The sequence below is a fragment of the Bactrocera neohumeralis genome, chromosome 2 (assembly GCF_024586455.1).
Source record: "Bactrocera neohumeralis isolate Rockhampton chromosome 2, APGP_CSIRO_Bneo_wtdbg2-racon-allhic-juicebox.fasta_v2, whole genome shotgun sequence".
NCBI lineage: Eukaryota > Metazoa > Arthropoda > Insecta > Diptera > Tephritidae > Bactrocera > Bactrocera neohumeralis.
Window position 1 is genome coordinate 34,677,171 of NC_065919.1, and position 13,245 is coordinate 34,690,415.

The following is a 13,245-nucleotide window of genomic DNA, read 5'->3' on the forward strand; positions in this document are numbered from 1 at the left end:
TTATTTCGTTACTTAAAATTCGCTTTGTGATTTTGAAATTTCTATAATTATGTGTAAGTATACATATACATAAATATTCTTAAATAAAAGTTACTAGCATATATACTATTATGCCAATCATTCAGTAAATAAGGAAATTTTGATACACGCATAATATTCTTGACACAAACTTATTTTTCCTTTAATATTTCATTTGTCTTTTTCATTTTGCAGTTATTTTCTTTGTTAAACATATTACTAAATCATCATATACTACTATCAAAATATTGCACTTAAAATTAGTGAATTTTCCACATGGAACGGCAGGCGTCTACATTGCCGAAGTCCCACAAATATGTATATTTTAATTTAAGGATTTGTATTACTATTTTTTTAAATAAGAAGAATAAAACAATTACTCAAAATTATCAACCGTAAATTATGGTTACTGGAGTTGTACTGATGTTTAACAACAAAAACATTAAATAAGCTATATTATAAAAAAAAGTTACGAGATCACAAATAAACAGACAATGTATATTGAATTTTTGTTTTGTGGAAATATCAGCTTTTACAGATACTGAAGCCTTAATTTTAAAGGGATAAGGAAAATAGTTCCTCTCAAATTTTTTTTATGGCTAAGGTATACTGCTAAAATAGTTCCAATTAAAGAAAATTCGCTAAAGGAAAACGGAAACAAATTTTTTCGCTAAGAAATTTATTTAAGCAACTCTATTCCATAACAAAAAATAACTGATACACAACTAACACTTACATATTATTGTGATTTCCGATTTCACTTCAAGAGTATCTAAAAGGTATATACTATATAGAAAATAAAGTATGATAATAACTAAATTTGACAAAAATATCTTATTTTGCTTACTTGAGTAATGGCAATAATAATTTAAAATTCACATCAATAGAATACGTAACAAGCGTTTATATTTTGCAGCATTTGTTTGCAAGCAGATTTAAATTTAGGGAATTACAAACATTGATTGAACATGCAAGCTATTATCAATAACAAACATTTAATAAGAAGACACATAAATATATTGAAGAAGTAAATATATTAGTTGGCCGAGTCACATATAACACTTGTAAAATAAGATTTCCTCGACTTTGTAGTAGAATGTAGTATTTTTCGAAACTTTGTAAATAACAATAAAAAATTAGAAATTAAACATAACATGAGGGCAACAATATAAGTGATCTGCATCCGTATACATGCATATATGCATATATATTTGCTAAAATATAGAAATTCAGTAAAGCTTATGCGCACTACTCATTGCGGAATACTCGTAAATATTTCGGTTTAAAATAAAATTCAATCGATTATACTTAATGTTAGCATTGCCTAAACTGTCGATAAAATTATTCGCATTTGCATTTGCTCTGTGGGAGTGTGCGTGATATGCGGGTGATGAAGATGCGGACAATGACGGCGTTGACAAATGCAACGACATCGACATCGGCATCAGCATCGAAGTTGACGATGATGTTGACGTTGTGCTATTGTAAATGGTTGCTGCTGTTGCATGGGAACCCGGAGTAGGTGTTGTTGTTAGGCTTCTTTTTGCAGTTGTTAATAATGTATTGGATGTAAAGTTATTGTTAAAAATATTATTAGCATCAGGGTTATAGCTATGATAATTATTTTTGTAATATGAATAATTTGTAGTTGATTTTTCCTAGTTTTGATCGCCTATGTGTTGCGCTTGCGCCGCCGCTGCCGCCGCCGCTTGTGCTGCCGCCTTCTGCGCTTGCGCTTGTTTCTCTTGTTCGTTGAGTTCTTTAATGGCTTGAATTTCTTTTTTTAACTTCATTCGTCGATTTTGGAACCAGATTTTAATCTGTCGTTCGGTGAGGCAGAGTGCGTGCGCCATTTCGATTCTTCGTCGGCGGGTCAGATAATGATTGGTGTGGAATTCTTTCTCCAATTCGAGCGTCTGATAGCGGGTATACGTTTGCCGGCCACGTCTTCGGAGGCCATTTGTACCTAAAAGGTAAAAATAAGAAAAAAAACCAAAGTCCTTAATTCAATAGGTATGTATATGAAAAATAAAAAAGGAAAAAAACATAGTTGGGGATGATTAAAACAGCGAGTAGGCATTTACGTATGTAGCAACGAGAAGCATAAAAATATATTGTGTTAATATTTTGAATGGAAATTATCTATATACATACATATGTATATGGAAAAAATTAATATATTTTTAATCACATTGATATTGTAAAATAACAAATAAACCCCATGTAGGACATTAACTCTGATGTACTGATTTTGTTCGTACGTGCATATGTATAAGTACATAAGATTTGTTCTTCAATTTAGGTCAAAAGTATCTCGATCATTGTGCTCTAACGAAAAATCGGCTGTACGGCAATACATTAGTATTGATGAAGCTACAGTCAGAGAATATATAAGATAATTTACGTTCTCTGTTATAAGTTCTGGAATGATTGAATCTTATTGATCAAAGTTTTTTATATTTGGAAAACTTTGTTTTAGTTATGTAGCTGAGCATCAGTACAAATTAATGCAAAAGTCTCTAAATGCCGTTAGTTATAATATGTACAATATAAGAAAATATATTTAGATATTAAGTATTTTTATGTATTTTATGGAGTTCACATTTTTTTGATATTTCGCTAAATTATAAAGAATATATCTTTAAATTATTCAAACCATTACGAGATATACTCACGCGTTCATTGCAATGACTCCAATGTTTAACCTTATATGATAAAACCACTGAAATTCGGTTATTTTATTTGCATCATTACGGTATGACCAGGTAGCACATTATGCATCCCATGCGTACATATACTCTCCAGTCTCTGACTGCCGTTAGTACCGTCAGTATAGCTCCCGGTTTTCTATCTGCAAACGCAATGCATCTTTGGCAGTTAATCTCTGATTTTAAATATTTATGAGATTTAATTTGCCTCAAGTGCAATAACTCAATTTCATAAATCGTCGTAGTCATCAACGTAAGGTATACTCTACTGTATATTACCCTTGCTACAATCAACTTGGATGCACATAGAAGTATGTATATGTACATATGTTGTTATACTACATAAAAGCATTTAACATAATAATAAAATTGTTCAAGCACACGCATTTACTCAACGCCGTGGATACCTTGCAACCTTACACAAACGTATCTCGTTCATTTACTGGCCTGATATTATATATGTACATACAAACATTTGTACGTTTGTTCATATGTATTGCATATGCATCCACTCTGCAGCTAAACTGCATGGTGTGACGAGGATTCACGGGTCTATATGCACACCATTGTGTATATGATTGCACCAGTAACATTCAACTCAACCCTTGTATGCACAAACACATTCAAGCACTCACAAAAAGCTTCCCATATTTATGTATGCGTGTTGACTGGTGTTGCGGTGTTTGTGAACGCATTCATTATGCGTGCATTATAAACTGGCCCTGAAGGCATTAACAAGTTTACGCCAACATGAATTGCAAGTTTGACTGGCTGCCGGTTTTGGTTGGCCGAGCATTTGCCATTTGCTTGCTTGCAGATTATTTTTCATTTTTATGGTATTTAAATGGCGTTTAATAAATTATTTTAAAATGTATGGCAAACATAGTCAAGTGCACTAAAATTATACCGATTTTTTTAGAAGAACGGCATACACTATTATAATAATTTATATTTATTTAAAAAAAATAGAACACTTTTGAAAAAGTTAACCACTTATTATTTGTAAACTCAAATAATTAAATTTTTTCTTCCACAATTTTCATTTTCCATAGATAGATTTATAGAAAGGGTATTTGTTTCAAACGAAGAATTTAAAAAGGGTATTTATGGCTTACCAAAATTTAAATGGATCTGAGAAGATAAGACATATTAAAATTTCTTGATCGTGAAAAAATTGATGGATGCGGAGAAATTAAGGAATTTTTCTGCTTTTAAAAATGCCTTTGTATTAAACTAGTTTATTCGTACTGTTTTAGCATTCATTTAGATTTCAGTTTGTATTACACCATCAAATTACTTCAATCTTTTCAAAACAACGTTTTACAAATAATGTTTTAGTACTTAAAAATAAAGTCGTGGTTAAAAAATTTAAATAACAAATTCAGGAAATAGCTTTGTTAATCAGCACAAATCACAAAAAATAATGAAATATATATATATTTCAAAAAAAAATTGCAAATGAGTTCAGATCATCAAAGCATTTTAAAAATTTGCAATGCAAACAACTGGCTGAATAAATGCGATGAAAATGGCCTGAATAAATAAAGTGGACAGGACAAGAAGTTTAAAAAATAAACTCAACAAATGCATCAACTCCTTAGTCGGCAGCCGAATTGATTGCCTTACTTTAAGACTACACCGACAAGTTGTGTACGTCTCATTTCGTTACCCTTTCCTACAGATTCTAAAGTCGACTGCTATTCTTTCACAAGTCTACAGCAGAACAATAGTTAAGGAATGGAAGTTAATGCTGAAAATGTGTGTATAAAATATGTAATGGCGAAAAGAGGGAAACGTCAAATACAAAGGATAGGCGGTAAAAAGAAAACTGAAGGAATTATACACTAGCAAAGACTGCGAGGACACAAAACAGCGCAAACGAAACTTAAGAGGTAAGTTGCGTCAACTGTGAGCAAAACTAAACCATGAAAATAAATGAAAAATATTAGCCTTCCAAATCTGGAAGTGGTAAATGAAAGTTAGTGGTCGCAGTTATTTAATTGTTGGCGTCTTGACGTAATTAACGCCAACGTTAAAGGGAATGCGAGTTATAGCTTTTAAAATGTTATAAAGCATACAATATCTGAGGTAAAAAATCAAAACATATAGATGCGCCTTAGCATATACTCTTGTTTACCTTCCTTCTAAACCATAAATATAACATATTATATTACCAACCCGGTATACGCGTATATCACGCAGAGGTTTAAAAAACTTTCATTTTATTTATTTTAGAACAATAAAAAAACGTAGAAGTTTTCCAACTCTGCCGTTTTACAAAGTTGCTACGTGCTTGCAGTACGCATCTGCTTCCTAAACCACCCATTCCATCTTCACACTTGTTCAAACCGCCCTTACCTACGTTCAACATCCCCGGAGCACAACGTAGCCAGCGTTTAAGAATGAACGTGTGCGTATGTTCTTCTCACAAATTTTAAATGGAATTTGTCACTATACTGGTTGCTACGGGAAGAAATTATTGGGGAAATGGTGACCGGGCTCTGTATGCTGTGTTGCTGCCTGATTTTCTGGTATATGCAAAATATTTCACTTTTCTTTTATTTTATTATTTTTCTTCCATTACATTTTTTCGCTGTTGAGCACAACTTTAAATTTATTATGCGAAAAAGTGTGAAATTCATTTTTCCGCTTAAGCCGATGTGTGCGTATGTATACTTGTACGTGTCCAACCACTCTTCAGAATGGCACCAATGTCTCCTCTTTCGATGCAGATCTACGACTACACGTCTTCTAACTCGCTGTGCAGTTGTTGTGCTTCAAGTATGTAATTTAAGTGGTTTAACTTAGCATCGCAGGCAAACTTTAGATAATTTAACGCGAAATGGCTGCCGTAGCGGCAGCGTCACAAAGAAATTTAGAAGTTCAGTTTTACCAACGTTAGAGAGGAGGGAGAAGACAGGCCTACTGTTTACAGCGTTAGAAACCTTATAAAAATCGGTTACTAAATTTTGTTTTCTAAACTTTTTATTAGCAAATTTTTGGTACTTTCCCTTACTAAATTTTTTTATTGCTATTACATACTATATATCGTTCTTGTTACGCCACTGTACAACTTTATTAAGAGAAAATAACAGCAGCCAGTATCTGCTATATTTATTGCCATTTCTTTGTTACACAAATTCATAGGGGATTTAAACTTTTGATGCTGGTTGGGTATTCCATTTTTAAGAATTTTGTTCTATGACTAAAATGTTATACTGCACTGCACTACAGTATCATTCCACTAAATTTTTTAACGTTTTATAATTTGGTTTTGTCAAATGAGTTTTCCTTGTACTGGTGATCTGGGTTCTGATTTTATTCGGAGTCTGAATTTGCATTAAAGCAGTTTTGAGATACTGAAATAAGTAAAAATAGACCAGTTTTTGTTTTGTTGTCATTCAAATAAATAAATATGTAGTTTATTTTTCTTTAATAGATAAGTATAATTAACATTGCCATAAATAAGACTGAACCAAATAATAATAATAAATAATGCCATTCACAGATGTATTCAAGATTTTGATTTTGATCGGTGACATCAATGTTTACCGAAAATATATATGTAACATGTGTATTCCAGATTTTGAAAAGAGGGTGATATGTTTCTTTCCATTTCGGCAATAGTGAATTACTACTTGCAAATCTGTAAGCCATTCCAGCCCGTTAATATTTTGCGATCGAGGTGTCTTTAAAATTAGGGTGAGTTTTTAAAATTTCGTGGCTTTGGGTACTTAGCTGTTCAAACGCTTACATTCGATCGAGAAGATTCGGCGCTATAACATCGCCAAGAATCTGTTGAACTTTTTATACTCTTGCAACATGTTGCTAAAGAGTATGATACATAGTTTTGTTCACCTAATGGTTTTTTGTATCACCTAAAAATAATCGAGTTATGCAAGGTGCTTTCCAAAGTAAAGAAGACTTATTGAATCTAGCGCCCCCCGGTGGCGCCATCTATATGTCGACTGAGCCGTTAGAATCTGTTATCTTTATCGATTGTACAGTGAGAATTTCATGACATTTCATTGATTGGAAGTGAAGTGATTGCGTTTTGAGTGTCAGTATGTTTGTGTTATCGGTTCGAAAATGAGCTTCTAACAAAGAGCCGACATTAAATTTTGTTTTAAAATTAGTAAAACTTTTACCGAAATATTTCAATTGATGAAACAAGTTTATGGCGATGATTGCCTGTACCGTAGAAGAGTGCACGAGAGGTTACAACGTTTTCAAAGCGATCGTGAGGACATAAATGACGATCAACATATGGGCCAATCAAAATCCGTGATCACCGGAAATTCCATCGAAACTGTGGGTGAATTTTGCACATGGGGTTTTATATAAATAGAATATAAATGATTAGAATGACGAGGCGAGTTCAATTCCGTCTGTGCAAGACGTGTTCCTTGAAAAATTAAGAGCAAGTTCGTAGTTGGGCATAGTTGAACTCCTGCCACTTGCACAAAACGTCATTAATAGAAAACCTATAACCATAACGAAGTACTAAATTAATTTATAAATCTTATTTGGCACAGAAGATTGCAGAAACAAGGGGCACCTGAAATATTTTTTTGAAGAAATAGAAGTGGTCTCGCATTTAATGGATTTAATGTACATAAATGGTAAACCGCTAAAGTTACAATAACCAAATTCGCCCGATCTTATAAGAATCCCTACCGACAGTGTTAGAATGGATAAACTCTCCATATACGGTTTTCTTAAAAAATACTAAATGTTCGATTAATCAATAACCAAATGCGTCAGAAACTTTAAATTTTAAACCTATGATGATAAAAGAGAGACACTTCCCATATTTCTGTGAAATATTATATCTCCGGGCGTTTAGACCAATTTCAACCAAATTCCGTATCTTGGCGATTTTTTGTTTAATTAATGATCGAAATCAGACTACAATAACGCCTATTTTACATATAGTACAATTTAAATATCATATGATTCTTTAACTTTCTAGCAAGCCTTTCAAGCACCATTCAATATATTCGGATTCAAACAAAGCTAGAATCTAAAAATTTTCAAAAATATAAAACATAACTAATCAAGCTCTAACGTACCCAAATGCAATTTGTAGACCCCAGTGCATTTGACTGATTTTCGCCAAAAACATCGGTCAACCTGTGTCGGAAATTCGGAGCAAATGTTGTCTTGATATCCTTGTGTTGAAAATGGCCTGAATCGGGTCAATACTCTCCATAGCTCCATATACCTAATATAAAGGTTTTCGAACTTTCAGTTGACTTTATACTACATAACATATAACGGCCAATGTGGGAGTTATTGGAAAGGATAAAGGGAGCATTTTTCCAAAAAAGTGTATCGTTGTACCAAAAACGTTGTTTAATAGTAGTTGTGATTAACTCAAAGATATCTTGACAATAGTATTCAAACTGAAAATCGATGGATAAAGCCAGATAATTTTATTAATTTTTTTATAACTGTACTGTGAAAACTTCGAAACTAATTTTACGCATAGACAATTGAAAAGTACTAAATCTGTCAATTAAAGTGCCCACAGGGAGGGCAGCCGTACGTGCCTCGATTCCTTGGAGCTAATAATTGAAACGAAAGGTACTGCAGCTTTAGACAAATATGCAGCTCAACAAAGAAGTAAGTAGCACAAATACGTTTGTACAGTAAATACTAATTGCATTGGCATCGTAAAATATATGACATCTGTGGTGAATGTTGCAGAGCATATTTCGAAAACAATTTTCATTAATAGATAAGCAGATTTGGTGGTATTTTGCAGTCAAAGTCTGACGGACAGCAGCGAGCATTTGTACTTCGAATAGATATGCCTGTGTATTGCACAGCAAATTTAATAGCTGTGGTTTCGACATGCACCGAATATTTGGTTGCAATGTTCGACAGCACCTGCACACATATCCGCCATCTTTCACATGTAACATGATATTGGTGTGGAACAAAATCATGTAAGTGTGTATGGTTACGTGAATCCGTATATCCGTTTCTGTTTATAAAACAATCGTCGATGTAATTGAACATCCTACTATATTGGCTTCCTACAACATGTATTAGTTACCACTGCTACGTCGATGTATCAGTGATTCCTTGACTTAGAATTTTCATTTGACAAAGCATGGGTTCGACCTTAATCTTCGGTGTTAGCTTATTGAAATAATGGAAACATATTTTAATTGCTTTTATAAAGGAAGTGTTACGAGCTGTAAGTTGTCCTCGTTTTCGTTCTACTAGGGAAGGAACTTATTTAAGTAAAAGGTGTTATATTAAGATATTAAGATTAAGATGCATACATGAAAAAATCGTCTAGTGTGAAGGAGCTTTGGCGAAAAGCTATTTTTCTATGGATCAATATAAATCACTTACTTATAAATTTACTACTAATTTAACGTAAATTATTTTCATACCACATTCAACCGAAAAAGTATTTAATATAAATTTTTAATGTAGATATTAAATGCATCTATATTTTAGAGTTATAGTTGAATACTAAAAAGTGTAAAACTTTGGTTCACGCTAACCACTCAACAGCGAGAGTAAGTACTTCTCTAAACAGATACCAACAAACCAAAAACATCAATAATGTCAACTACCACTGCTTAAATAAATAAAGAAGAATAAATTTCAAATCTTACTGATATTTTTTTAATCGAAAATTTGTTTAGGTCAACATCTACTTTTGCGAAGGAAAACTACCGCAAATTGGTAGTTGTCTGAAGTGCAGCACCTTCTATAAAATTATTTGATAGTAACCAATAAACAACAAAGTAACTTCCAACGAAAAAATAAACACATATAAGATACTTATACGATTAAAGTCCTCAAGTCAATAACAAGCTGGGATAAAAAGAAAATCAAAATTCTAATACACAATTTCTAAATTCCTATTTTCTAATGTGTAGCTCAGAATTCCTGTTTTCTAATGTGTAGCGCAGAATTCTAAAGAAGCGTGTAAGAAAGCAATAATATTTTATGTAAATAGTAGGTAAATATAAGGAATGGAACATAAGGTTTTTAATGTGCGCCTATTACTATCTAAGTTCATTTATTTTTCTAAATATTGAGCCCGTATAGTTTGGTAGAGCTTGGAAAACCATCAATTTTTGAAATTAGCTGGCGATTTGAGAATATTTTACTTTAATTACTTTCCTTTGAAAAATCTTCATTTTGGAGTCGTTGAAAATTCAGGTTTTATTGTGTTTTGGGAATGAACACCAACTTGAAGGTAAAATTTGCGACTGATGTGTTAAGAGGTCTGTGGGGTATTTAAGGTGTCCTGATTACGAATTTGACTACACAAAATTTCCGCCACGTACAACTATTTTTCTAATTTAAATGGTGGTGATTTGAACCTTTCACCTAATGACTACAACACAAAAAATCATACCTGTTAGGAAATTTGAAAGATTATTTTCGGTTTTAGCAATCCCAAATTAGCAAGAAACAGCATCTATCATCAAAGCACAAAATGACGGGAAACTAGTGTAGTTTTACATATACAATATGTTACTAAATATTATATTAACTATAAAAGATATTAAATAATACGCTACCCGCATTTAATTAACTTTCTTTTCGCAACGTAGATTCGATATGAGTCTATAGTTGTACTCTTATTGGTATTCAATCACTGCGAGCCTAATCCCTCCAACATCAACTTTTCATAACGTTTATCTGTTACACTTGTGCACACTTTTAACATAAAAATATGTGCATAAGAGAGTAAATATATGTACATACACATAATGTATGTATGTATATAAAACATTCGGTCGTGCATCTGATAGGTGCAAACGTGAATGCGGAACATGCGCCGTGCGTACCTACGCTTCGCCATAAATATGCATGTTCCATGATCATCTGCATCATGACTGCCGCACTGGCGCGTACATGCAATCATGAAATTACCGTCATGACACGTTATAAGCATTTCATTTGGCTAAATGAACATACATATGTATGTCTGTTGGTACATATGTATGTACATATATCATGTTTCCAGAAGCATAAACATTATAATGGGTTATTGACGAAATTTTTTCGGCTTGGTTATTATTATACATATGTACATATATTTAAAATGTTCCACTTTACTCACTTTATGTGTTGTAAGTCTTTTTTGTTTTCACTTTGTTGCATTGATACGAGTATTATCAGCTAATCAGTCACTGTTGTTTACCATTTCTTGAAATAATAGAAGTTCATGCTATATGACTGGAAAATTCATTAAATACTGTCTTGGTCTGAATCGTGTCGTTTCGTAGAATAAAGAAATTCAAAATAACCGTAACATTAATTTTTATATATTGGAGAAGAGAAATGAGTAAAGAGTCGAAATTAATTAAATCAATATTTCTATATTAAATTAGTTAAATGAGAATTTAAATTATCTGAAAACAATTTTGAAGGTCTGGAGTATTATGTTATTCATTATATGTAAGCGTGCAAGTTAGAATTAAAAGACAGAAAGATAAGTAAGTAGGTTAATTTTTTCTGCAGCCGTGGATAATTTCACTTGTGATACCCAGAACTCCTAGGTTTGAATAAAAAGGGCCGTCGCATATCGACAAAACATCTAGAGAACAAATTTATTGAGGTGCTTAATATGAATTTCAGCCAATTCGATGAGTTTGTAAAAAGTATGGCAACCGAGATGCTTTAACCTGGGTCTGGCGAAAGCCGGACAATGGAGAAGAAAGCGTCTAGATGTTTTCACCTCAAAAAGGGAAGGAATGAACTTTATCAAAAAATAAAAGAGCTACACTTGTTCGATAATTTACAATAGTTAAATAACCGATCCATAATTATATGAAGAGTGATAGAAAAACAAAGCCTACAAGTATAACAAAACTTGAACGTAGCAGAAAATAATAGAAATGCAAATAGAAGTTATAAATGTGCCTCTCAACAGAGAAATTTGTCTATGTTACAAAAAAATAATATTTCAGTTTATGTACATATGTATATCAAGTTTTAGTATATATCAACATTTCACAATTAAAATAGTAGTTCCCTACCTACTAGTTTACTCATCCGTAGCCATTGCAAATGATATCATCAAAATGTGAAATAGGTAAGTAGCAACCCCATGCCAAACCATTTTTTTCAGTTTCTCTGCTGACCAAATAACCCACACAAATTCAAATATTTCATAACGTCTCAATCAAGAGCCGCATAAGCAAATACTTGCTTACTTAAATATGCACAAAATACATACATACATCTTCCGCTCATGTTCAAGAAGCTTTATAGCAGACAACACTTAGAAAATAACTAGTTTCATTCGTCATTGAAGTTAGGTTGAAAAGAAGATGTTCAAAACTTTGCTTAGCACGCGATTTGGACGTTCGATAATATGGGTATGACAGTATTTTTAAGGCGGGCCATTTTGTAGTAAACGAAGTGGAGTGAAATAAAAACGCCTCTGGGTCATTAAAATAATCAACATCTCCATCATCGCCATCACCAGCGCGGTCGTTGTCACTATTGCCGAGAGAGCTACACATAATTTTGCCGCTACTCTTTTACTTCATTATGTAATTTTGGAGTTAATAATTGTACTATATACGTATGTATATAGAATATACTTCGGTACAATGAGTGGTAAAAAGCTCATCATGACATTAAAGAGATCTGAGAAAAATACATGTTGAAATTTTTTACCTACTTAACGGGGTATATTAAGTTTACCACGACGTTTGTATGTAACACCCAAAAGGAAATGTTTGAGACCCTATAAAGTGCATATATAAATGATCAGAATAACGAGTCCTCATCCCTACATTCTAAATAGCTAGCTGTTGAGTTTTTAAAATGACGATCTGAAATTTTGCACCCGTCCTGTTCTCACCTAGAAGCTGCCTGAGCGAAAGAGAAATAGGGATTATGTTGAAAGCTTTTTCTTTTGATGAGATATCTTCAAGAAATTTTATAGATTATTGCCTAAGGTTATGACGCAATTTTTGAAAAAAAATCTCAGATTGTTTGTTTGTTTGAGACAATGGTGTAATCTCCGAAGAAATTGTTCAGATCTAATCGCAATAAAACATAGCTGACATACTAACTGACCGATCGTAGTTCTGGTAAGGAGTCCTTGAATTTATGAAGGGTTTTATAGCTTCGATGTAACCAAAGATATGCATATTTTTGTCCTCAGACTGATTTTTCATCTGAAAGTTTTTTGGCACTCTGAGCAGATGAGGTGTAGTCGGTATAAATATATAAATTATTTCTTTTTAATTGGGCGTAAGCTCGTCATCTCATTATCACTAAACTTTTCCCAACAAAACTCGTATGCAATATTGAAAATTAGCTCTTTAATCAGTAGTTGAAAACTAATGAAATCTCGAAATAGTGCAAATCAAGATGCTTTAATAGAGGTAGACGGCGCGCGCACCATATTGTTTCACCCAAAGCGATGTTTTTTATTAAAGGTTTTCATTTCTTTTAAATTGCGAGCAACTCTAAAATTCGTTTGCACCCGAACTCTCTTGCTTATTTATTTTGTTACACTGTTTCA

At 32.7% G+C, this 13,245-nt stretch overlaps 1 protein-coding gene across 2 annotated transcripts in view; it reads right to left on the reverse strand.

Annotated features, from left to right (window-relative positions):
- Positions 1 to 1,182: 1,182 nt before the first annotated feature.
- LOC126757495 (homeotic protein ultrabithorax) overlaps positions 1,183 to 13,245 on the reverse strand; it is a 145,549-nt gene continuing 133,486 nt past the window's right edge. For both annotated transcript variants that reach the window (XM_050471450.1, XM_050471440.1), the window contains one exon: positions 1,183 to 1,984. In XM_050471450.1, the coding sequence (XP_050327407.1) occupies positions 1,677 to 1,984 (308 nt within the window). In that variant the 3' untranslated portion in view covers positions 1,183 to 1,676. The remainder of the gene's footprint in view (positions 1,985 to 13,245) is intronic.